General features: G+C 50.5%; 1 protein-coding gene across 1 annotated transcript; it reads left to right on the top strand.

Annotated features, from left to right (window-relative positions):
- The first annotated feature begins 284 nt into the window (after nt 1–284).
- Nucleotides 285–9,591, top strand: UBXN10 (UBX domain protein 10). Its single transcript, XM_030865625.2, has 2 exons — nt 285–379; nt 6,542–9,591. Exon 2 carries the CDS (start codon nt 6,557–6,559, stop codon nt 7,397–7,399), a length of 843 nt encoding a protein of 280 aa, XP_030721485.1. The 5' UTR covers nt 285–379; nt 6,542–6,556; the 3' UTR covers nt 7,400–9,591.
- The last annotated feature ends 17,460 nt before the right edge of the window (nt 9,592–27,051 follow it).

The following is a 27,051-nucleotide window of genomic DNA, read 5'->3' as shown; positions in this document are numbered from 1 at the left end:
CCCCAACCCTACCCCGCCCCTACCCCCGCCCCAACCCTACCCCCGCCCCTACCCCCGCCCCAACCTTACCCCCGCCCCTCCCCCCCGCCCCAACCCTACCCCCGCCCCTACCCCCGCCCCAACCCTACCCCCCGCCCCTACCCCCCGCCCCAACCCTCCCCCCGCCCCTCCCCCCGCCCCAACCCTACCCCTGCCCCTACCCTACCCCGCCCCTACCCTGCCCAACCCTACCCCGCCCCTCCCCCTCCCCCCAGGCCGGGCCGGTTCCGGCCAGACCGGAAGCACGTGGCCGCCCACCGGCGCGGTTGCCCGGGAGACCCAGGCTGTTTACCCGCGGGACAGTGCCCGGCGACGGCGGCGGATGGAGCGGCGCCGCTAGGTGAGCGCGGCCGGCCGCCGGCCCGCGGGTTTGTCCTCGGCCTCCTGGGGGCGTGGGAGGGGCCGGGAGAGGCCAGCCCCGAGGGGCCCGTCGCCCGGGCGGGCCTCCCCAGACTCGGCCCCAGGGGCGAAGCCCGGGAGACAGGTCAGGGGCCAGGAGGGAAGCGGCTGCTCCCCAGGGGCAGAGCCAGCCCGGCCAGAGCTCACCGTTGCCGGAATGGGACAGCTCCCGGGCTTTTCGGAAGCCGAGGGCCCTAGGAAACCGCTGGGCCATGCCCTCCTGGCTGGGCAGTACAGACCGAACACAGACTCCGAGGGACAGGGGGATGTCCTGTCACACGGAGAGATCGGAACCAGATCTGAGCCTCCCCCCAGACCCCCGCTGTTTCACCCAGGTCAACTCGCACTTTCTAGAGGCTCTTTCTTGCCCCTCCCCCACATCCATCCTGCCGCCTAATCTTGCCTCCTTCTAGAACTAACAGTACTTGAAAAGAACTGAGCTCTTCTCCACCTACCTCTAATCCCCCCTCCCCACTGCTGCTGGAATCATGCCCAGTTCCTTTTCCAGACCTTTGATCACTTGGTGGCTTGTGGTCCAATTTCTCCACTCCCCCTTTTAAACATGGCACTCTGCGTAGGACAGTGTATTCTAATCTTTAGTCCTGGGTAGAACTGGGAATGGTACCAAAGTTTTCTCATTCTCAGGCCAACTACTATCTCCTGTTTGTTCTCCTGAGCGTTTTCATCCTCAAAGCCTCACAAGGAGGAGTGGGGATTGGCAGAGGATAGTATTAACTGACAAACATTTTTAAAAGACCAATTCAAATGTATGCACCCTTGGTATATACCAGCAGATGATATGTGGGTAGTTATATTTTATTGCATTTATTGTAGGCTTAGGTTTGGGTTGTGAGTGAAATAGGGTGGTCTGACCCCGTGGTGGGAGGTGGGAGCCTTTGGAAAGCCGGAAGATGGCGTTAGCTTCTCCTATCCAATTCTTCTTCTTTCCAGTTGATTTGGTGAGTAATCTTAAGGAATGGGCACCTGCCCTTTTGGCAGTTCCTTGGGAACTGTTATCAATGTTTGTTTCCTGACTCCTAGCAGGCCTCTGGGGTGCAGCTATTATGTTTAAGTAAACAGGCCACTTGCCTATTCAACAGGCAGCTTGATGGAAGCCTACGCCTAGATCTTGTCAAATCACTTTGTGGTTGAGAGTCTGCCAGGCCTAGAGGTGGTGAGATGAGCTGAGCGGGGTTGATGATGGATGCAGCAGAAGCCTCCCTGGACTGAGGCGGGAAGGCAGAGATTGAGACCCAAGGTGTGAATATAAAGACACCGTTGGCCCAGGTCCCCAAACACCTGTTTCCCCCACCTCCCTCTCGATGTGGGAGAAGCTGGGGAGAGTTGATGTTCCCTCCATGTAACAGATGGTTCCTGCTCTCGGCAGGAGGCAGCGGGTTATGAAAGCAGGTTTGAGGGAACGGTTTTACCTGAAGGAGGTGTTAATCTCTAAATAACCATGAGTGGGCTTATAGGGATTAGTCATAATTGAGGTTTTTCTCCGAGATAGCTCGCAGTCATGTTATCTTATGACCAGGGTGTCTTGGATATGACACCCCCTGAACATGGATAATTATATAGTACCAAAAGGTATGGAAAGTGCATGCACACACTCAAGTTTTACTGTTAAAAATAATCCAGCAGGGAGCCTGTGAGAACACATGACTTTCCTCAGCAAAGTTGTTAAGGAAGAGGTTTCTAAGTTACCAAACTTACTGACAGTTAAGCCTTCCCGAGGCGTGTGTGGGAATTAGAAGCCAAGTCTGTGATAACTGGGTAGAAGCTGTGGCAAATTAACAGCCCTTCTTCGACGGGGAAGGGTGGGCAGAGAGGGGGAGCTGGTCTCCCAGTTAAGCTTCTCTTTGGCAGAACAGTTGGGCAGTTATGACCTCCCCATGCCACCCTGAGTTAAGTGCAGAGCTGCTTAATTACAAGTGAAAGACTTTGACTAAAATTAAAGGGAACCCCCCCCCCACATTCTTCACAGTTGATCAGAAAATAGATTAAATTAACAAGGAGCTGGGCAGGCTTGTTTGATGCCAAGGAGAAGGCTCCCGAACTCCCAGCAGCCAGATTGAGTGTGAAAGACTAGAAGTGGGAAAATGGGAGTGTGGAAAGACACGGCCTGTGAGCAGAAGGGAGCAAACACAGAGGTCTTGCAGTCAAGAAAGACAGGGCAGACTTCTTTTTCTTCTTTTTTTACATCTTTATTGGAGTATAATTGCTTTACAATGGTGTGTTAGTTTCTGCTTTATAACAAAGTGAATCAGCTATACGTATACATATATCCCCATATCTCTTCCCTCTTGCGTCTCCCTCCCACCCTCCCTATCCCACCCCTCTAGGTGGTCACAGAGCACGGAGCTGATCTCCCTGTGCTATGCTGCTGCTTCCCACTAGCTAGCTATTTTACATTTGGTAGTGTATATGTGTCCATGCCACTCTCACTTCGTCCCAGCTTACCCTTCCCCCTCCCCGTGTCCTCAAGTCCATTCTCTACATCTGCGTCTTACTCCTGTCCTGCCCCTAGTTTCTTCAGAACCATTTTTTTTTTTAAGACTCCATATATGTGTTAGCATACGGTATTTGTTTTTCTCTTTCTGACAGGGCAGACTTTGAACTGAGTAGGCCTTCAGGAATACACAGGGATACTGTGTTTTGTTTGGTTGTGGTTTTAGTGGTGAGGAAGGGGATACGCCCTAAAATTAGACAATGATGGTAATATGCACAGAATGGGAATATTAGGGTGCAGAGCTAAGGGGCTTGAATTGCATTGCTCAGCATTGTGTGATGAAGGTGGCTTGGAGTCAGTGAATGGGAGGTAAGTATACGATTAAAGTGTGGGATTAGGGGGAATTCCCTGGCGGTCCAGTGGTTAGGACTCCATGGTTTCACTGCCGAGGGCCCAGGTTTGATCCCTGGTCGGGGAACTAAGATCCCACAAGCCATGTGGCGTGGCCAATACATAACTAACTAACTAAATAAATAAATAAATAAAAGTATGGGATTAGAAGGGACATATTAGAATGCATTTTTGGAGGCAGTAGCTCATTGGAGTCAACCTTCCGGCATTTCTGTGCAGTGGGTGGGGCAGGCACGGGTCCCCTGAGTCACCCAGCCGATTAGAGGTGACTGGGAGTAGACCTGCCATGGACACCGTGGGGAAAAGCTCTGAAGCAACAGGTAAGACTTTTGGACCTAAAACAATCGAAAGCACTAAATAAACAGAAAACAAAAACCAAAAGCAGAAAAATGAAGCCTTTACTGTGTGCCAAGCCTGGTTTTTACGGCCTTACCTATGATGTTTCGTATTACTGTCCTCATGTTGCAGATAAAGAGACTGATGTTTAGAGGTAGTTAAATAATGTTTTCAAGGTCATATAGCTGATTCTATAGATGAGGAAAGCCGTGTATGAGAAAGGTAGAATGACTGTCCCGTGGCCATCCAGCTAGCTCTGGGCAGGGCCTGAAATAGAACCGAGGTCTCACGACACCTCCAAACGTGCTGCTTCCTGGGGAGGCTCTGGGAAGCTACCAGAAGGTCTTTCGAGGGCTGGTCAGGCTGCATGCAGGTGGAGAGAGCCGCAGTCGCAGTGGTGGTCAGGATTCAGAGGAGGCAGGGAGCCCAACACGTTGCAGCGTCCTGGGAAGGATGTAACCAGGGACTGGGAAGAAAAGGTGATCAGAAGCGTGTTAGCGAAGGTGCTGTGAAGACGACGAGGACAGGGGAGGGGGCCTGACTTGGCAGTTCCAGGCCCGCAAGAGAAACACGCCTCCCACCATGCTTCAGGACGTGCACTCGTGCACACCCCCAAATACAGGGTGTGGGAGGTCCAAACACAGGGGCCCTCAAAGTGTTGACAAGGTGGTTGGGAAGAAGAAATGTCAGCAGCTAACGAAGAGACTGAATGTGACCAGTGCTGGGGGAGAGGCCAAGTCTGGTCCTGGAGAACAGGACTGGGTGTCACAGACCTGGATTCTCTTTCAGCCTCTGCCGCCAGCTGACTTGGTGGCCTGGGGCATTTGCTCTGCTTTTCTGGCTCACACATCTGTAGAATTAGCATGTGGCCGGAGGCCCCTTTGGAGTTGGCCTAGGATGGGGTTTGGTGAACCATGGCCCACAGGCCAGATCACACCACTGTGTGTGTGTGGCTCATGAGCTAACAATAGCTTTTACACTTTTAATGGTTGGAAAAAATAAAAAGAAGAAGATTTTGTGCCGCATGAAAATGATATGAAATTCAAATGCCAGTGTCCATAAAGGCAGTTCTCTTGGGACAAAGCCACACCCGTTCATTTACACACTGTCTCTGGCGGCGTTCACACCACAAGGGCAGAGATGAGTCGTTGTGACAGACTGTGGCCCACGAAGCCGAAAATATTTACTGTCTGGCCATTTACGGAAAGGGATTGCCAACCCCGGTCTAGAAGCCGAGTGCCCCCCGTGAGATCTGGCCAGTGGGTGGACCAGCAGTGGGGTCTCCTTCTCCTCTCCCCCAGCCTGATGACAAAGTGAGGGCAGCAGAGGGATGTTGCATGAAGTGACTTGCACAGAACCACCTAGAAGGTTGAATGAAAAGCCAGTAGAAAGGAAAATGAAGTATGGAGGGGGAACGGGGAAAATGGGCATGGCAGAGGGTGGTGATTGCCCAGTGAATACGGGGCGGGAGCCCCCCTGCCACCTGTGGCAGGAAGCTCAAGCTCTCAGCTCTTTTTTTTTTATCATCTTTATTGGAGTCTAATTGCTTTACAATGGTGTGTTAGTTTCGGCTGTGTAACAAAGTGAATCAGCTATACGTATACATATATCCCCATATCCCCTCCCTCTTGCGTCTCCCTCCCACCCTCCCTATCCCACCCCTCTAGGTGGACACAAAGCACCGAGCTGATCTCCCTGTGCTATGCGGCTGCTTCCCACTAGCTAGCTATTTTACATTTGGTAGTGTATATATGTCCATGCCACTCTCTCACTTTATCCCAGCTTACCCTTCCCCCTCCCCGTGTCCTCAGGTCCATTCTCTAGTAGGTCTGTGTCTTTATTCCCGTCCTGCCCCTAGGTTCTTCATAACCTTTTTTTCAGATTCCATATGTGGCATATATATACAATGGAATATTAGCCATAAAAAGAAGTGAAATTGAGTTATTTGTAGTGAGGTGGATGGACCTAGAGTCTGTCATACAGAGTGAAGTAAGTCAGAAAGAGAAAAACAAATACCGTCTGCTAACACATATATATAGCTCTCAGCTCTTGAGCGAAGCTGAGCTTGGATTCCCTGCTGGGTAACTGAACAGGGATACTTTCTCTCTTCGGAGCAAAGGCAGCCACGGTAACGCTGTCTTCTGGGCCTCCAGGTCTGTGGACAGTGTAGGGCGGAGCACCCCACCCTGGGAGCCAGCAGATCCCGCCCTCAGGACTGGACCCTGGCTCTTCCCTCGCCTGGGACACTTTCCCCCTAGAGCAAGGGTGGGCAAACCACAGCCTGTGGGCCAAATGGGGCCCACCCCTGTCCTTGTAAATAAAGTTGCCTGGGAACACAGGGAACACAGCCACAGTCCCTTGCTTACGTATTGTCTATGGCTGTTCTTGTGCTACAGGGGCAGGGGTGAGTGGTTGGATCAGAGACCACGTGGCTCCCAAAGCCAAAACCATTTAGAGAAACAGTTAGCTGAGCCCTGCTCTCGATTGCAACAGGGCTTATTCCTTCGCATCAATCTGGTCTCTCAGGTTAAAGCCCTCCCAACCCCCTGTAAGAATAAGAATTAGTCACTCGCTGGTGCAATACTTTATTTTCCTCATAGCAGTTAGTGGTCGTTGAAAATATCTATTTACTTGTGGATTTAACACCAGCCTCTTCCTACTATAATAATTTAAGTTGCAAGGACTTTGGTTCACTGATATATTCCAATGCCTGGAATGAAGGAATGAATGAATTGCAGCTGGTGCCCTTCTCCAGATGCCAGAAATCCAGAGAGAAGCTCCTCTGCACACCCCCTCCCGCCCCCATTGTGGCCGGTCCTTGTTCTGGATCCTGGGAAGTGAATGGCTCAGGTCCAGAAGTCCTAGAACATTTAACCCACAGCCTCCTCTCTTTTGCTTCCTTAGGGGTCTTGAGGAGCAATGGCCACAGGAGCCCCTGTGAACATAGCCCCCCCTGAATACAGCACTGTTGTCAGCACAGCAGCTGACAGCTTCACTTGGCGGCCAGACTCACTAAACATGCGCGTCACGAGGCCCAAGTCCGCCAAGGGACGTCCTCGGCCAAGTCTGCATAAGCCCGCAGGCACGGAGGGATGCTGCAGCCTCACGCCATCTTCACCTCCAGCCATTCCCTGCGAGTCGCCGAGCAGCCAGAAACCGGGAGCCTGCACACCCAAATCTCCGAATCCGGGAGCCCCCGATGAGATCCCGGAGCTGCTGCAGCAGGTGCCCATAGGGGCATCCTCTTCCCTCAATAAATACCCAGTCCTTCCTTCCATCAACAGGAAGACGCTGGAGGAGGGGGCCCTGGAAACAGTTGCTAAAAAGGCTGGTTCCCTGCAGCTGAGCAGCACCCAGGCTCTTGACCAAGCGGAGACCCGCACCGTGAAGATGAGGGAAGAAGATTCCCGAGCTCAGCCTTGTTCCCCGGAGAGGAAATTCATCATGGGGACCAAGAGACAAAGCTCCTACAGGGCCAGAGACCTGGAGGAACCGTCGGATCAAGAGCCTAGGCTGCTGCTTGCCGTCAGATCGCCATCCGGACGGAGGTTTGTCCACCATTTCCGGCCAACTGATGACTTACACACGGTTGTCGCCGTGGCCGAACACAAGAACAAGGCCACCTACCGACACCGCAGCATTGAAACGATGGAGGTGCCCAGGAGACATTTCTCTGACCTCACCAAGTCTCTGCAGGAGTGCGGAATCCTGCACAAGTCGGTGCTGGGCATCTCACAGGAAGCTGGGGAGGGGTGGCCCTGAGTCGGCAGCCACCCAGCTGGGGTCCCGGGTCTCTGAGCAAGGAGCATGCTTGGGTGCCACGGCCTCCCAGGCAGCTTGGTCCCAAGTGCCGTGTGAATCTGGTGCGGCTGTGACGGCTGTGACTCTTGGGACACTCGCCCTCAGAGCATCTTCTCCGACGCAGTGAAGTCTACGCATGCGCCAAATGCGTTAAGAGGATTCTCTTCCGGTGGTTGGATTCTCTCCACCACGGCAGTGAACTGGCAAGTGACCAAGGCTGTTCCTGGAACAGCTGTGACCAGGCCTTCTCCTCTTCTCCTTGGGTCCTTTCTGAAGCACCTGCCTACCTTTACAATGAACTTGCACTCCCTTGAAGCCAATGGTTTGCCTTTCTGTATTTGATGCAGGATTAAACACTTCCCAGAGAGGATTCTGGTCTGGTACATAACCAGGGTTCAGGAAATACTGCACTGGCATTTGTGTTTCTTGCAAGCATCTCTAAGAAGCGGGCGCTTGACCCTATTTTGGGAGCAGCCCCTTTGCCAAGCTCGGTGGCTCGAGTTCCTCGGGGATTACCGTTTGTGTGAAGTGGTTTCAGAGGAAAGAATAGGTCTTCAGCTAATACAAATCCCCCAATACACCAACATTTCGGAAGGAGCCCCAGAGCTGGAGAGTGAATCCCTCCCATAAGCAGGGATTAGCCAGGAGCTACTTTATTTTTAATAGAGACTGACGAGGTTTACAATTTTTGGTAGCTACTCTCTGCACAAAATTTTCCCCAAACTGAGAAAAGCCAGTGTAATCTTACATCCTTTGCTTTTGTCAGTGGTGGCATCTTTTGTTTTTAAATGGCACTAACCTACAAGTCTGCACAAGCTTGTAGGAAGGGCCCCCTTGGCTTATCTGGGTGTGGATACATTGTTTTATCCCCCAGTTTCAGGGTCTCCCCTACTACTCCAAACACGGACGCTCCCTTGAGACGACAGGGGTGCGCCCATGTTCTGATTTAGAATCCCCCGGAGGAAGAGGGCGCCTCGGTTTGGTGTCGCTTTGCTGTGCCTACGTTGAGACCATGTGCCCAAATAAATGTCTGGTCGATCAGCATGACACCCGTAGCTGTGTGGCGGACCCCGGAGTCTTGCTTTTCCAGCTCTGAAATGGTGACATGGAAATTTTCCAAAGTTCCCTCGTGTTGTAAGCTCAGCAAGGCTCCCACATCTCACCTGGATCCCCTTTGTGGCCAAATCACCGTTCAGAGTGGAGAACACCTGTCCTCCCAGAGCCCAGCCATCACAAAGCCCTGAGTACTGATACGCACCCCTACTTGCTAGGTACACAGAGAAGGCAGGACTTCTAGAAGCATAGCAACGAGTGCATCTCGTGCATAGGTAAGGCCTGTGGTTGGAAATGTTACTCCCAGCAAATTGATACTTGGCCCTGGAGATGAACACCAACATCCTTTCCTCTGAAGAAGGCTCGACTTGTCCTAACCGCATCCCACGCCACCCAGATCGTTCCAGAATAGGTTATTTTGGAATGTTTTGCAAAATTTCTTAATGCCATTTGGTCAGCCGCTCCTCTGACTGCAAAGGTCAGCTGGGGCTGGTGGCGCCTTGGGCAGGCCCAGGCCGCTGGCCACATCCCCCGGCTGCTGACCACGCGGAAGGGCCTGGTGACTCGAGCCCGGTACGCACAGTCCAGGATTTCGCCTCCTACCCAGGACTCGAGCACGGAACTCTGCCTCTGATCTAGGAGGCTGGGGGCAGAGACTCCCACATTTTATTCTTACCACCTACTCTGTGGTAAGAATAAAATCCCACCCACCTGGGACTTGGTACTTTCTCCAGGCAGGAAATCTTTAGAAAAATTGCAGTGAAATGGAGCATGCTTGGAGGAGTTAGAACGTTCTGCGCTTAGGGGTTTGCTACTGCTGTTTAGCTTAGAATTTTGGGGGTAGTGGGAACAAAATGGAAGGCATAAAGCATAGGAATATTTTAGGATATTTGGGGATATGTGAACAAAGCTAGATTTGAAACACATCTTTTGTTTCAAATAAACTTTTTCCGCGGGGACAAAAGATGACAATACTAATAATAAAAACCGATTTGCGTGACACTGAGTCAGTGGAGAAGTGCATCTTCTTATTTCAGCCCAAGGCTTCGGCCACCCACGCTAGTGGACAGAGGGCGTTGTGAACCCCGTCTTCAGTTCTCTCCTTGGCAAAGCACTTGGCCCTACTGTTTGATCCAAGTCCTCTTCCCCAGGCACTCTAGATGCCCACCCTTCCGAAAGCTCCTACTTCCAGCTCATATCAGAGCACTAAGCTGGCCTGTAGGGGAAGAAACTCCTGAATTTCTTCCCCAAATCATTCCACGCACTCTTCTTTTGAGGTTGGCAAGAACACACTGTATCAGAACTTCAGCGTTCTTGGCTCTGTAGGTGGTACTGCCAATCAGGTACCCTGGCCTAATGAGCTAAGCTGAGCCCAGGGCCTAACTCTTGGTGGCCCTGGTAGGTCTGAAGTTGGCCCACTTTGCGGTCACAGGCCTGAGTCATTCATTTAACCCACAGTCATTGAGGGTCTGCCCTGTGCCACACCGGCTCACAGGCATTGGCGCCCTAGCAAGAGAGCATCGGCAAGACAATGTGGAACCACCTTGGACTGTCAACTCCAGCCAGCTGAGGGCAGCAGCTGTAGCTTTATCTGGGAGGGCCCTAGAGTGAGGGCCAGACTGGATGGCTGCCGGCTCTTCTCCCCACCTTGCGGGAACACAGAAGACACGCCTCCCCACCTCTTCTAGTGATGACATCAGGAAGATCGCTCATTAGGGACATGGACTTTGCATAGGACAAAGCTTCATGATGAGAGATTCCACTCCATCCCCTGATAAAATCCAGTAGGTAAATTCATCCTGGCAGCAGAAGGAACAGCACAAGAAAGAAGTGACTCATCATGTAGAATCCAAAAAATTTTCACCAACAGATGGCAGGTGCTTCTAACACAACAACAGCCCTTGCCCTGAAAGTACCCGGGGACCCAGCCCACAGCCGTGAATCCAGGGCAGTCCTGCTGAAGAAGCGAGGTGAACGAGACCATGAGCCAGCGGTCACCCCTGAGCTCCCCACAGAAAATCCTTCACAAACAAAAAAAAAAGCAAGACAAGCCTTGAGGCTTCCATTCCAATGAGAAACTTTCAAGACTAGTGACAGATCAGTCTCACTATCAGACATGACAAAAGTAAGGCATTCCACGCACTAGACTTGCTTTTGTTCATGCTCTTATCACCATTTGAAAGGGGTGTCTAATGTCAAATAAAGCCACCCTGCCCCAAGAGGCAAAAAGGTTTCTCTTTACACGATTTTTAGTTGTCTTCGTAATATGTGGAGGTAGAGGGTATTCAGTTTCCCGTGGTTTGGGGTATATTTTAGACGAGCCTTTTACATGGTCAGTGGATGTACTTTTATCCCTTTTAAACAGAATTGCAAAGAAAACTAGATCATTTTACTTCATTCGTGTGGAAATCATTCTGAGAATTAAGCAGGAATATCCGTTTTCTTAGTCCACCGAGGCAACCACACCACAATAAAGTTAAAACTTCGAGCACGTTTACCCTCGCCCTGAAATCAGAACCGACCAAACCCCACCATAGAAGCAGAGAGGGTCGGGGGCCACTGCGGAGGCGTTGGCCATCCAAGTGGAGCAGACTTTTGGTGACTCACCAACAAACAAGACAGTCACTCAATTATGAAAAATAAAATTGGGTGTTTTATTTTGCGTCTGCACCGGTGATGTGACATTTTCCTTTCCTGGTGAGGGCAGTTTCTACCAGCCCTTGCTGACGTCCCTCTGTGTGCCTGTACCTTCAAACAGCTGAGGAAACAGCAGAAACCCTGAACAGCTGATGCACAAGCACACACCTCCGGAAGTATTTTTGGACACACTTAAATCCCATCCCAAGAAGCTGAACAACTGATGGGACAACTGGCAATGGGTACAACGAAGTGAGCCTCGTTCCCCGTCATGCTCAGAGGAGCGCTTTGGCTGCTGAGTTGAGAACAGACTGTAGGGGTCAGGGTGGAAGATGGGAGACCAACTACTGGACGTTGACAGTAACCAGAGGAGAGATGGTGGTGGCTTGGGCCAGGGGCGTAGCCATAAATGTTATGAGAGATGGTCAGATTCTGAATACACAATCCATTTCCTTAAGGAAAAAGAAAAGGAAAGATAGTTTGACAAATTGGAATTTACCCAAGTGGACTTAGCTTGACCACCTCACCCATGGGGACTGTTTCTGCAAAAACAAAAACAAACCTGACAGCCACAAGACCAATACATGGTAGGCAGGGGAAAAACCCTGACCAGAAGCAGTGTGCAGAGGAAGGAAATGCATGAAAGTTTTTGGACAAAGTGTGTAGAGAATTTCAAAGCTATTAATTGCTTTAATTAAGAGATGCAACTAAAAAGTTTGCTATTTCACTTAATGTATAGGTTAAGTCAATTACCATCTAACTCTAGGGGTATAATTACCGCCAAGGTTACTTTATGAGAAATCCTTGTTCCAGTAAAATAATACATTGATTACCTCTTCTTCTCTCCCTCCGTCTCCTGCCTCCATTCCATTCAGCCAAACCCAGCGGCTGATTTGGGGTGCATTTCCTCTCATGAGGGCAAATAAAACCACTGTCCTTTGGTGTAATTAACAAAGCTCCTAGTTTCATAACTTCCACGCCCACCTGTTCTTCTGTTCTTTACACTGAGGAGAGCTGTGCCGTAGGGCCTTGGACCTGCTGAGAGCTGCACCTCTCTGGCATCTGCCCTCTAGCAGAGAGGTGGGGATCGTGGGTCTACTGTGGTTGGTGAGTACCACCGACAGACATCCTGGGTCTGCTTTAGCCCCAGCGCACTGTTAGTAAGAGTGACCAGCCACCTGCAGACAGACCGTGAGAGAATGGTGGCAACTTTCATCCTCCCTACTGGGAAGCGCAGTCTGGAAATCACCTGCTGTCTCCGTGCCAGCCCTGCGTACAGCCCCTGGATGTACTGCAGGGTCAACCCAGATCATACGTGAATGGGCCATGTCCCAAAGACTCTGGATCCAGACCCAATAGAGCTTTGTTAGTTTCCCCAACCCAGGCCTGGACCTCAGCTCACATCTCCTTCTCAATGGAGTTCCTAGCAGGAGCTCACCTTATTCAAATTAGCTGTAACAAATTCATTCAAAATGTATCTATAGGCACCTATAGGCCAGGCACTTATTAGGTCTATCAGTGAACAGAGCAGGCACAAATTCCCTGCCCTTATGGAGGTTACATTCAAATGCCTGGAGACAGAAAAGGAACAATATACATAATAAATAATATAGTATGATAGAAAAGGATACAGGTGATGGAAAATGGAAAAGCAGAGGGTGAGGGGGATCTGGAGAGCATGGGGGTTGCAGAGGATGAGATCTTACACGGGGGGTGGGTGGTCAAGGCAGACCTCACAGACAAAGCAACATCTGAGCGAAGAACTTGAAAATGAGACTCAGCGGTGCTCCTGGGGGCGGGGGCGGGGCTCCGGGGGCGGGGAGCCTGCTCCTGGCGGAGGGGACGCACAGGTCCTAAGGCGGGAGCACATCTAGCCTGTTGGAGGGAAGGGCAGTCAGTGTGGCTGGTGGGAGGAAGGGGTTGAGCTGTTGGAGATGGGGGCGGAGAGACAGATCATTTGGGACCTTTTAGGGGCTGCAGCTCTGGGTAGAACGGGAGCCACTGCAGGGTGCTGGGCGGAGGAGTCTACGGACATATGTGTTCACATCAGCACTCTGGCTGCTGTGCTGAGCACAGACAAGCGCAGAAGATGGAAGAACAAGTAGAAGCTATTACTTCTACAATCCAAGTGAGCAATGAAGACTGGAGAGGTAGCCACAGAAGTCCTGAGAAGCAGTCAGCTTCTGGGTATCGAATCCATTTACTTTTTCAAGAAGTATTAATTTTACTGTAAAAACAGTAGTGAAGTAAATGCACCGTCATCATAAATGATTTTTCCAGGCAGAAGAGGTTTACTATGCAGAATCCATGACACCCTGCCCCCAAAACAAAACACAGGCTTTTTTTTCTTTTAATAATGGGAAACATGAAGAATACAGGGAAGATTGAAGAGGAAACTAAAAATCGTCCATGATCCTTTCAGTCAGAGACAACCATTGTTAACATCTTGATGTATATTATCTCATTCTTAAAGATTACATTAGTTTGCACATTACCTTCTTGTCAGTAGGCACACATGCATATTTTTAGCATTTGTAATCCTAGCAAAAACAGCAGTTTTATATTCTTTTTCCAAATTTCTATAGTCTTCATAATTATTGTAAGACTGAGTAATACTTCAACATGTTGATGTTCTGTAATTTATTAAGCTATTTCCCTTTTGGGGAACATTTACATATTTCCAGGTTTTGTTTTTGTTTTTCTACAGAAGTCAATGCTAAAATCTTCATTTATGTAACTTTTTGCATCTTTTGAATTCTTTCTTTTTAGGACAGATTTGCAGGGCTAGGAATAGGTAGGTCCAATTATATATATATATATAATATATATATATAAAAACTTTATGGATTCTGCTTTGCTTTCTGAAGGATTATATAACAAGCATCTAATAGTTTCATGCAGCATCTTCAGTTTTGAGGTTACTGCTTGTTATAATTTTCTTTACTTTTGTTGAAAAAAGAAACTAAATGCTTTTTAAAAATATTTTTCATGTCTTTGATTACTATTAAATATTAACACTTTTTGCATGTCTTTCAAAATATTTTTAATATTAAGATTAAAAACTCAAGGTTCACTTTAATTTTTTTTTTAATTTTTATTTTTTGGCCGTGTTGGGTCTTCATTTCTGCGTGGGCTTTCTCTAGGTGTGGTGAGCAGGGGCTACCTTCATTGCCATGCACGGGCTTCTCATTAAGGTGGCTTATCTTGTCGCAGGGCATGGGCTCTAGGCATGTGGGCTCAGTAGTTGCGGTGCACGGGCTCAGTAGTTGTGGCACACGGGCTCCATAGTTGTGGCTCGTGGGCTCTAAAGCTCAGGCTCAGTAGTTGTGGCACACGGGCTTAGTTGCTCCATGGCATGTAGGTTCTTCCCCAACCAGGGATCAAACCCATGTCCCCTGCATTGGCAGGTGGATTCTTAACAACTGTGCCACCACGGAAGTCCCTCAAGGTGCATTTAATTTGTTGTCATAATCTGGGACCCTATGAAAGTGGGGACTGATGGTGGGGGGCTGAGAGAGAAATTTGTTCTTAATATTCATATTTGTCGCTATATGCATCATAGTTGATATAAACATTACACTTTTCAAAATATATTTAGTCATGAACTGAACGGTACGCATATCGGATTTTTATGAATCAAATCTTAAATACATATCTTTTCATTGAACCAACAAAATGGACATGTACACGCACCAGACACGGGGCATAAAGATGAAATCAGGTGGGTCTTTGCTCTCCAGGAATTTCCCGTCTAGAGGGAAGAGGCATATAAATTTTTAAAAATCATATGTGGTGAGTATTATACTCGTCTTTTATCTCATTTGACAGTAGTCTGAAACCAACTACACTCCATAGTGGCAGAAAATATTCCTATTGATCTACGACAAATAGTCTTGGAAGGAGGTCTGCCTGCTCAGCTGCCCGGGAGCCTGGTCAAAGCCATGAATGATCAGTCTGAGGACCCAGGCTACCCTGCCACAGTCTTCTAACACCTTTTAATTTGGATTTAAAAAGAGGATGGAGGAGGAACAAGAGGCAGACGGAGGCAAGGGCCAGTGTGGAAGCTCAGGAAATCAGTTCACCCTGCAGAGAGCATTTGCCCTCACTGCCATCTGTACTGGAAAGGGCCATCAAGGAGACACTCCCAGGACTGACTGAAGATGCTCTCGGACTTGGTTCCGGCTGTTCAGGCTGTGCTCCACTCCCACAGTCATTCCCCCAAGGCCAGGCCAGCCAAGGCATCCGGCACCAACCAGTCTAGAGTCCTCCGTCCCGTCTCCAGGAAGTTCAGGTGTGAGCCGGTGCTCAAGAGAGACCAAATCAACATACACACAGTCAACAGCAGAGGCTGCTCCTTCATCTTCAGCCAGAGGAGTGGGAAGACCAGTGTGTAGAGGCGGGGCGGGGGGGGGGGGATGTGGGGGACGAGGTGGGGGATGCAGCAGACAGACAAGGGTGAGGCTGCAAGTATTGGGGAAAATTCAGACCACCCCCAGCAAGCCTTTGATGCGGTGTAGCCATGATGCCTCCCAAACAGCTTTTGAACTCAAAGACTGTGTTCAATAGGCAAAAAAAACCCCCAAAAAACCCTGAGGAATGGACTTTAAAAGGGGTCTCAGCATCCCAAGGGCTCTGGAGAGTTTTAGAAAGATTCGCCCCAGATCTTCTGAATTAAAGTGTCTGGGGTTGGAGCCTGGGAACCACCCTTTTAGAACCACCTCCAGGGAATGCTAAGGGTCCCCAGGCTAAGAACTGCTGGGCTGGGTCATTTCAAGGTCCCTTCCAACACCTACGGTCTTTGATTCTCTTCAGCTCCCTCTCAGCAGGCCAGGCCAGTGACTGGCCTTGGGACCTGCCCTGGGCCATGGGCTTCCTCCCCACCAACACCCCCCCACCCCCTCCCCCGGCTCTGCTTGTCAGGAGCTGCCTCTCAGTTGCAGCCTCAGGCCCAGCCTTCTCTGAAGTTCTCTGCAGGGAGCGACCTCTCTCTTCCCTGGGCTTCCCCAGCTCAATACCCACCCCCCTCCAAGTTCTCATAGAAGACACGCTCCTATGTGGAGTAGAAAGAGCACAGGGTTTGGCATCACGAACCCCATCTGCTCCTGGGGGGCTTGTATTTGACCCAAGCCTCCATCTTCCCAAGGGGCTGTGGTGAAGAATCAGAAGAAGTAACGTTTTATTGAGAATGTTCTGACACCCGTAAAAATAGGGATAAGTGCTCATTTTTATTTTAGGAGCTACCCCTCTTGTTGTCATTTCTCTCTTCATTTGTTCCACAGACGTTTATGGTGCAGTGGCTTTGCTCCAGGGACTGGGAACACAAGAAGGAAGATGTGCTCACGGCCCTAAAGGAGCCCGGTGCAGTGAGGGAGGCCGATGGGTGCACAGAAAACTGTCATATCACCAGATTAGCACAAGCATCTAAGCAGTGCCTGGCACACAGTAAGTGTTTGGGGGATTAATGAACACATTAAAGGATATTATGGAATCACAGATGGAGGATGGGGGAAGCTTCTGAAGGCTCCGAGGGCCGGGTAGGAGAGAACCAGCCAAGGGAGGAGCGATATCCCAGAACCGGCGCACAGCTGGCCTCTTTGACAAGTTTGCGAGGCCCTTCAACACCAGCGCATGACTCATTTATCCTGTGCTTCTCTGGGTACCTAGCAATGGGGCTGCCCCTGGTAGGTGCCAACGTTCCCCAAATGAAACTGTTAAAGATCCTGCTTTCAAAACAAAACAAATATTCAGCATCCAAGACGTAGAACTGACAGGTCATTTGGGTCACCCAAGCCCTTCATCCAGTTCACAGTGGCGCGTCTCCATGATGCCATTCCCAAGGAGCTTGGCATGGTTTTCAAAGTCCTTGCAGTGCTCTGGGTAGAGCTGGCAAACACAAATTAATTCCGTCCATCTGCTTTGGTCCTCATCCACGTATTTCAGAGCACATCTCTCATTACCCTAATCAAGATAATACATTCTTAGCAGTGAGGGACCGTGAAGACAGGGAGGTTCCTGTTCTCTATAGGCTTCGCATTTTCACAAGAACAGAAGCCCAGTCAGTAGCGGAGACAGCCACCGGATAAGTAACCCAATACTTTAATGGGCCCTGCTGGGTCCCTTTCAGAGACCACATTTCTGAATGAAGACGCCCTGACTGGAGGCAGAGCCCTCACCCTGAGGACATGAGTGGGTGAATGCATCTGGGGTCCCTCTATGATCTCTGTCCTTAGATACATTCAGGAAGCGAGATAGTGCCTTGGGACCAGGGTGGTTTATACGTTCCCTGTCTGAAGACAGAGGCTGGGCAATCTCTCAGGACCCCTTCAATTCTATGGCTCTGCTGCCCACCAGGGACTTGGTCTTTATTACTCGTAACTGGAGATTTGGCTAAAAGCAAGCACTGCTGCCAAGCTGTAAGCATGAACGGGCTCCTCCTGCCAAAGGCTCAAAACTGAGGTTCAGGTTCAACAATTGTCCTCTGACAGGGCCAGCTACCCAGCCCGAACGGGCCTGCGTTTCTGCACCATTTACACCTGGGGCCAGGTGGGCAAGCAAGGCACACAGACAGCCTGCCCGAGCTCCAGAACCTCTGGCACTTAGAGAATAAGTCTTCCCTCGTTTAGTGCGTAGCCTGTGCCTAAGCTGACTCTACTCCAGGAGAGGGTGATTATACGAGTGCGTGTACGCAGAGGTTGCTGCGCAAAAGTCCGACGACATTTTCTCCGCCTGAAGGCGATCACGGAATCAGGAAATATGCAGTTCAGACTCCATACAGAGTGACCTTGCTGCACCAACGTGCTCACCCCTTCCCTCCCCTCTTCCAACTATCGTTCAGTCTCTACCCTGTTAATCTGCCTTTACTTTCTTTTTTATTATTACCCGAAATTTTCTTACTTATGGATTTGCTTGTTAGCTGTTTCCCCAACCCCAAAATAAAGTCCACGAGGCCTGAGACCTTGCCCGTCTGTACCCCTGGCACCCCCTGCCTGGATGGTAAACTTGTAAGGAATAAGTGAATAAGAGCCCCACTGCCCAAGAGCGCACCCCAGGTATGCTGGGTCTGGGCCTCTTGAAAATGGCAACCTAAAGGCCTATTATCCAAGAGGAAGTGGAATCTTCAGCCTCCTGAGGTATCTTCTCTAAGCCGGGGATGCTGATTTACCCTAGAACCACTGGAGATAACCTGAAAGTTATTTAGGCTGCGGGAGCGAAATCAGCTCTTTGTGTAAGGAGGCCAGACCACCTGGGCTTAATCCCAGGCCTCCCACCTACCGGCCAGGTCACCTGGGCCAAGTTATGGCACCTCTCTGTGCCTCAGCTGCCCAGTGTTTTTCATTAGGGCAGTTTGTGTGCTCAGTTGTGAGAATTAAACGGGTTAAACCACACCTAGAATTGAATGTGGCACATGGTCAACGCTCTTGTCAACAACTCTGCAAGGAACACGGAGGGAGGGGCTCTGGCTTGTGCTCAAATGAGTCAAAGGGGTGTTCCGTCAGGGTTCCTGAGCAGAGGGCCATCAAGGGCTCTCTGTCACCCCCCGTATAGCCTCCTAGTCGGGATGCTGCTGCCCCTCCAAGTGCTCCTTCTACGGTCCCTCCCTTTGGACCCTCTGGTTACTCCACAGCGCCACCTGGTGTACTTCCCGGAAGAGCACCTCAGCCGTTCCAGGCCCGTCTACACCCCAGTGATGAAAGCCGGTGGACCCACAGGGCACTGACCAGAGATGGTGGGGAAAAGGCGCCACCTCTGCACCTAGTACTCGGTCACAGACATGAGATCTACGGAACCCCTTGCTATGAAGTGTCTGTGGGCAGAGCTTTTCCCTAGGCAGTAGAAAGAAGAGGAAAAGAGGCTGCATTTGGCCCCAGGCATCCCACCCTCTGGTCTCACCCATCACAGCTGAGGACTCCCTTCCATGGCCGCCTGTGGGACCCGGGGCAAATTTCTAGCTGAAGTGAGGAAGGGACAGGAGAATGGAACTAACTTCTTTTTAGTGCCTACTAAGAACATCATAGGTAGATTCTCATTTAGCCTTCAGGGTATTCCTCTGAGGCTGACATCATCCCTCCCTTTTATAGACGAGGCAGCAGAGATCAGCAAGGAAGCCTCACTGTGCCCAGCACACAGGTGACTCTGAAGCTCAGTGACTAGGGTGGGTCCGAGTGGGGCACAGGGGTGGGTGGACTCTGGGGGGAGGGGCACCAGCATCCAATCTGTGTAAGAAAAGCCCTGTGGGTGACTCAGAAATGCCTCTGTTCCCACCCTCAGCTGAGAATCCCTGCTAAGTTCAGAGCACATTTCAGTTCTAGGTCCCCGTGTTTCTTTGTTTCGTTATTACAAAAATGATGAGATGTTTTAACAGTATTTAATATCCCCTAATCTTCAGTTATACAATTTCCAGGTCTAGGACAATTTCTGCGGTAAATGTTTATCCTAACTCTTCTAAGGAGGCTGAAATGGAGAGCATGTGACATTTCCCAAGGCCAGGCTACAATGGTCAGCGGTACCCAAGCCCCACGCAGAAGCTGGGGCTGGCGGGGTGGCTGGTAGGCAGGAGCTGGCCCTTGTATAACAGGAAACATCTTGACCTTCACCAGGCAGGAGGTTCCTGCTCACCAAGGAGTGTGTGAACCTCTGCTTGAGAAAGTCAGGGGAGGCCACATAGAGGGGGTGTCACCTTGCAGCTGAGTCTTGAATGATGAAGCAGGAGGTTGCCAGGCAGAGAAGGGGGTAGGGGACAGCCTTCCAGGCAGTGGGATGAGCATGGTGCCAGGAAAGTCCTGCCCTGCTGTGAATGATGAGTACAGAGTGCCTGGGGTGTGTCCTTCTGGGGGAGTGTTTGGTGGGGTGATTGTAGAGGACCCTGAAGTCCATGCTAAGGACTGTGCCCTTGACCCTGTAGGCAAAGGGGAGCCTGCAGAGATTTCCAAAGAGGAGTGTATCATCAGAAGTTGGTTCTAGAAAGGCCTGTTGGTGACTGTGTGAAGGGTAAAGGACGGTGAGACCGGAAGATAGGTTTGGAGGCCCTGAGGTAAGGCTCTTGCCGCATAAAGTACGTACAGCTCACTCCAAGCCACTCGACAATTGACAAGGTGCCTTATAGAGGACAGCGCGGAGATTCACTGTTTACAACCATGCTGGTGGGTCAGCATTGCTGTCTGAGCACAACCCAGATTGCCAGAGTGCTCAGAGGAGGGCTGGGCTGCAGGGGGACGGACTCTGGCCAGCGGCCCACCGCCCTGCAGGCTGGCTTTTCTCCAGCACTGTTGCTGCAGTCAGACTGGCCCTGACACACAAGCCTGAGGCAGCTGAGACCTTCTGCAGGGACCGTGGACAGCAGGCCTCCCTGACCCCTGCCTCTCCTTCCCCAATTTGCAAAAGGGACATGTCTCCTCTCCCGAAGATGATATCGTGAATCGCCCAGGCAGCAAATACCCTAAACGCTTGCTACGTGCCAGGCTCTCAAGTTCAAGCTTTCTGTGGATTAACTCTTTCAACCTCGCGACAACAGCAGGGGTGGGCTCCAGATGAATCAGCAAAGGCCAGCATGGCAGAAGGGTCCTTGCCGAGAAGGGGGGAACAGCTGAGAATCATCTGAACCCTGAAATTCCAAACTAGAGGCTCTTTGATACACAGAGTACATCATGCTGGAAACCTCTTCCTCCTCACCTCTCTCATCCCCCCACACATGCCACCAGAAATCAGGGCTTTATTTATTTTTTTATTTTATTATTTTTTTTGCGGTACGCGGGCCTCTCACTGTTGTGGCCTCTCCCGTTGCGGAGCACAGGCTCCAGATGCACAGGCTCAGCGGCCATGGCTCACGGGCCCAGCCGCTCCGCGGCATGTGGGATCTTCCCGGACCGGGGCACGAACCCATGTCCCCTGCATCGGCAGGCGGACTCTCAGCCACTGCGCCACCAGGGAAGCCCCGGGGCTTTATTTTTAAGGCCTCTGGTAAATGCTCTTTGTCTATCAAAATGTCTGCTGAATACTTATCACACTTTTTTTTTGTAAAGTGCTTCATTGATGAATGGGGTGGCCTTTCTTTGGGGATTTTCATTTCTGCCCAACCTGGGCAATGGCTCTGAGCTTTAATGAGGGGTCACTCTGCTTTTACAGTGTGCTCGTTAGTTACACTTCTCAATTCCTGGTTTTAAAAAGATGTTAGATTCCTACAGGCACGCAATGAATTTCTCGGCCCCGAACGTTTACCCCTCAGTAACGAGGCCCTAGAGAGGGCCTGGAAAGCGAACTGTTTCACCCGAGCACTTACTGCCTGGAAAGTATTGGGGGAGGCCGGTGGGAGCTACAGCTGGTCCAGCTGGTTGGAGGTAAGTCCAAGCAGGATTCTACAGCAATTCACTTAGGAAGACAGCTCAGCAGGTAAAGTTAACTAAGATTAGGATTCCAGACAATCGCATTGGCAAACTTCCTCATGTATCGTCGGAAGGAAGGCTGCAGGACTAGCTGTTAGCAGGCGTTTTTCATGGGGGGGAGGTTTATGTTGCTGGGTTGAGGATGACGGTTCTTTGTTCTTCTGTGGAAAGGCCAACAGAAGGTCTGACCATCACTAGGGCCGTTTGCCCAGAGAGCTGCCCCGGACAGTGCCTGAGAAGGGGAGAGTCTTGGGGTTTGGTCAACACTTCCACGTAAGTCGGAGGCCAAAGTGTGTCAGCGAGGGAAACAGCTTCAGGGCAAAGCTGCACCCGAGTGGGGACCAGAGAACAGAGCCTCTGAAGCTCTTAGCAAACAGCAACTGTCGCTTCCCTGGGAAACCACAGACGTTTAGGGGATGCAGTTTCGCTCTGGTCTTGTTGAAGCGGAGTCGGGAACTACCTGGAAAAATGCCCGTCAGTGTTCTGTGGCTCTGGCCTACCAAGCAATGTGCTGGGAGCAGCCTCCATGAGTTACTAGTAAACCTAAAGAATTTCCTAGAATAAGGTCAAAAGAGACGGCAGACATATGCTTTCGTGAGTACAACTGCTTATGGGACCCGGCCTCAGCAGGAGACCACGCCCCCACGGCCCCCCCGCGCCCCCCCCAGGGCTTCACTGTCACGTATGAGCTCAGCAAACATGCCCCGAGTCTTTTATTTATTTTTTTAAATTTTATTGGAGTGTAGTTGATTTACAATGTTGTGTTAGTTTCAGGTATACAGCAAAGTGAATCAGTTATACATATACATATATCCACTCTTTTTGTTTTAAGATTCTTTTCGCATATAGGCCATTACAGAGTATTGAGTAGAGTTCCCTGTGCTATACAGCAGGTTCTTATTAGTTATTTATTTTATATATAGTAGTGTGTATATGTCAATCCCAATCTCCCAATTTATCCCTCCCCCCCTTATCCCCTGGTAACCATAAGTTTGTTTTCTACATCTGTGACTCTGCTTCTGTTTTGTAAATAAGTTCATTTGTACCCTTTTTTTAGATTCCACGTATAAGTGATATCATAGGACATTTGTCTTTCTGTGTCTGACTTACTTCACTCAGTGTGACAATCTCTAGGTCCATCTATGTTGCTGCAAATGGCCATCATGAAAAAAATCTACAAACAATAAATGCTGGAGAGGGTGTGAGAAAAGGGAACCCTCTTGCAGTGTTGGTGGGAATGTAAATTGGTACAGCCACTATGGAGAACAGTACGGAGGTTTTTTAAAAAACTAAAAATAGAACTACCATATGACCCAGCAATCCCACTCCTGGGCATATACCTGAAGAAAAACCATAATTTGAAAAGATAAGTTCACCCCCAATATTCACTGCAGCACTATTTACAGTAGCCAGGACATGGAAGCAACCTAAATGTCCGTCAACAGAGGAATGGATAGAGAAGATGTGGCACATGTATACAATGGAATATTATTCAGCCGCAAAAAAGAACAACATAATGCCATTTGCCTGCAGCATTTTTGAGCCTGTTTCCTTCTCTGCAAAGCAGAGATGTTAACACCTGCCCTGCCCACTTTCCAAAACTGTTCTGAGGATCCAAAGAGAGAGAATAAGTATGGAAGCACGTTGTAGCCTGTAAAAGCCTGTACCCATGTCATGGGAGGAGGTTAAAGGTCACAGGGGTTAAAGGTCACCTGAACCTCTGGGTATGAGCCCCAAAGGGCTCATGGGACTTGATTTCACCCCCAAGTGGATCTGAACCCCAGAGTCTCCTGTCCTGCTTGACCGCATCCCTGCCAGGACAGTTCTTAGTGCTTGGATGTTCATCTTAATTTCTGAGTTCCCCAAATGTTCATCTGAAACTGGCAAATCTTTACAAGGGTGAGCGTGGGCACCTGTGCCCTACACCTATGCCAGAAAACATCCAGTGTCCTCAGAAGTTGAGAGTGCAATACAGGCGCCCTGTCCGCACCCGGTTCATAAAGCAGGATGTAGCACTCGCTCTCGTGATCGTCCTCCAGAAGGTCAAGGTTAGAAGGGGGGCAGAGCCACCTGCTTTTGGCAGGGAGGTAGAAGCCAAGGCCAGATGTCTCTGAAACCAAGGGGAGTTGCAGGGCAACCAGGTGGTCATCTGCCCAAAGATAGAAAGCAAACCTTTACCTAGATTCTGCTTCCAGAAGGGATTGGCACTTTGCTCTTGTAAAACTATTTCCTGACTGGGAGCTGACCTACATAGCTGTCCCTGCCCACACTGGTAATTGTTTACCACGGGGTGCCTGTTCTTTGGCCACCGTCCTTTCTCTGGTTTTCAGCCTGTTAATTGGTTTCCAGTGGTTCTGTTGCACCAACTGTGCAGAATCCCGCCCTGGAATCTGTCCGCTGGCCTCCCTGAGGTGCCCAGGGGAACAGATGGCCCCGAAGCCATCACCGTGACCCCAAAGAGGCGGCCTCCTGCAACAACCATTGAAGAAGGGGTCATTTGAGTGCTCTTGGAAAATATCTGTGACCACAGGAAAACAGAGAAGGGAGGCTACCGGGGGGGATAAGGCGGGAAGGCAGGCAGGGTAACCCGGTAGAGAGGTGCTCTCTTTTCTCTTTTTCTTAAGACCAAAGAACAGTCAAAGCAGAAAAGAATTGCGAGGGCAGAGTGGGGAGCTGGCGTGAATGATGCCCCACTTAGGGAGAGGCAGGGGAGCTCTGCTCTCTTGGTTGGGAAGCCAAAGACTCCACAGTAGAAGGAGGTTTACAAATCAAAGTGCCCTTAGATGGTCACAGAGAAGGACTCCGGTGAGGAGTCTGGATCAGAGACGGAGAAGTGCCTTAGCCGGTTAGTGGGAGCGTCTGGACCGGCTCCTCAGACTTCCTGATTCCCAAGCCAATGGTCTTTCCAGTCATTAGACAAATGCCATTACGCCTTCCCCCTCAAGCCATTTGCGGGTTTTTATCTATTTTATTCACAGCTATATCCGAGTGCCATGGAAAGTGTCTGGCACATAGAAAGAAGTCAATAAATATCTTTGGAATAAATGAACACCCTATATAGGTACCTTTTTCTCATAAAGTCTAATGGATCGGGTGTGTTTTCTGGCTGTTTTAGACCTGTAAGTGCATTACATAGGGGGTTTCTGTACATGTTCAGGTTCAATAACTTGGGGAGGGAGGCTGTTAGGACGCTCTGGGGGGCTGCTCGTCACAGCGTGGGTTATGTCACGGGGGTGACGGGGCTGCAGGGAAGGAGGGCATAGGAGATTGTGAACTGCTCTAACGTCTTTTAGTTAAAGGCATTTGGTGAGGAAAGGAGAAGCGCCGGCCAGTGTGGAACAACTAGGGGATGAAGATCGAAGCCAGGAGAGGGGGGGATGAGGCCCTGGCCTGTGCTGCTGGGGAGGGACCACTCAGCTCGGGAACACTGAGTAACGAGCTGAGAGCCCTGTCAGAATCCAGAGCAAAGGGCTTGTCAGAGACTTTCTTCTGAGAGATGATTACAGAGGCCTGGGGACATACTGGCTTCTATGACCCGCTGCTGGCTATCATGGGGATTCGCGTGGTGCTAGGTCTCCAGTTAGAGAGGTACCCTGATTATAACGGTGTCCCTGTGGGAAATATCTACATCACAAAAATACTCTTTATAGCCCCTTTCCCAGGGATGCGTTGGGCTGAAAAGCAGGACTGTCTAGGCTTCTACACGTCAGCAGACTCCTGGACACGGCCACAAAGCCCAGGTTTAACCACACGCTTTGGAGAAGGATGACTTTTGGGGAGCAGGGTAGTGAGGCTGGGGAGGAGATGTGAGGCCGATTGATGCAGGGCCTTGCCCGGGGCTGGGCTTTCTCCTCGGGGCTGCAGTGCAGCCTCAGCCAGCAGTTCTGTCATCTACTGAACTTAGGATGTTTTCACCCAGAGTAAACCAGGCCACGTGATGCTGCACCGTGACTCAGCCAGGGCCCCGGGCACTGAAGGTTTTATCAATCTTGGCCAGTTCAGGACATTCCAGTCCACAAAAGTCCCTAAGTCAGCTTCCCTGGGTTAGAAAAACAAATGAAAAGTTCCCCTTCCTCTAATCAGCTTTAAAGACATTAAATGAAAGGAGGGAGCACGAAGGTTAATAGCACGCCCTTCATACTCACATTGACAACTTAATAGCTGCCAGTGACCTTGGATTTAAAGCAAGATGGGATCATCCTTCCTGCTGAAATGATGGTCTAGGAGTCAAGGGAAGGCCCAGACTCTGAAGGAAGAGAATGCAACCAAGAAATTCTTTGGCTATGTTAGGGCATCCACGAGAAACTAGACTTAAAGATTTCTCCCAAAGCACAGCCATATGTTTCAAGTCAACATTTAGGATTTTATTTCGAGGGAATGAAGTTAGGCAACAGCTTTCACCTTTCCCTCCACCCCTCAAACTGACACTGAATAATGCAGCGTGCATTTCCCTCTCCGCGATCTACCCAGTCTGGTTGCCTTTTGGCTGTAGACTGGCTGAGGAGCCCACATGCCGCGCGATTCCTGACAGCAGTCTCCAGAACGCAAGAAACGGGGGTGCCACACCCCCTCCCACTCGCATCCCTCCTCCGGGATCTGGGGACCTGGAAGGACCAGGAAGCACCTGGGGACCACCACGAAGGTGCAAAAAATGCTCCCCAAAAAAGGAAAAAGGGCTGGGGAAGCCTGGGGCTGCCAGCCCACACGCTCTTTCTCTTCTCTCCCCTCCGGGCACAGGTGACCTGTGGCATCTTCTGCTGGGTAACCCAGTGCAATGGATGTGGTCTGATCGTGTGCTGAGTTTCCCGGCAGCTCTGTGGGGGAGGGGAGCAAGGCAGACAACTGGATTTGCTCCGGCCTTGCACCCATCACGCGCAGTCCAGCCGAGGCATGCTACGGGACAATACATCAGTGAGCCCCCTCTTCAGACACTGGCCGCCGCATGAGTTCACCTCCACCTCGGAAGAGGTCTGAAATGCTCAAGAGAAACGAGAAGCTGTCTTATCTTCTGGTTTCTTTACTGCGGGATAGTGCAAAGAATGCTGAACCAAGGCTCCAATGATGAGGTTCTGTAGTGTTGATGCAACCACTAGCCGGCTGTGTGACATTCGGGAAATCCATTTCCTTCTCTGGTTCTCAAGCACCTTTGGTATCAAATGAGGGCCGCTGATTCTTTGGTCTGCTTCAAGGATGCTCTGCTAATTAAAAAAAAAAAAGCAATGGGGGATTTTGTTTCTCCACTAGATGGCGCCGTGCCTCCAACTGCCGCTGGCCGGGATCTGCGGCAATCCGGTGGGTGTCTGTTCGGCGGTTCCAGTTGGCCCAGCGCGGCAAAGGCGAGGGTGCAGGCCGCTTTTCCAGGGCCAGACGGAGATGGAGAGATCTGGCTCTGCAGGTTGAATCAGAGCAGAACAGGGAATGGTCAGGAGCTTACATTTCAAAAAGCGACGTGGTGTAAACGGTGAAGCTGAGGCTGAGGTTGGACAGGCCAGGCAGGCTCCTAGAGGCTGCGCCGTGAACCTCACAGCATTGCCTGTGTTGCCA

The sequence above is a fragment of the Globicephala melas genome, chromosome 1, assembly GCF_963455315.2.
Source record: "Globicephala melas chromosome 1, mGloMel1.2, whole genome shotgun sequence".
Lineage (NCBI taxonomy): Eukaryota > Metazoa > Chordata > Mammalia > Artiodactyla > Delphinidae > Globicephala > Globicephala melas.
This window is presented reverse-complemented; position numbering and strand designations above follow the sequence as displayed.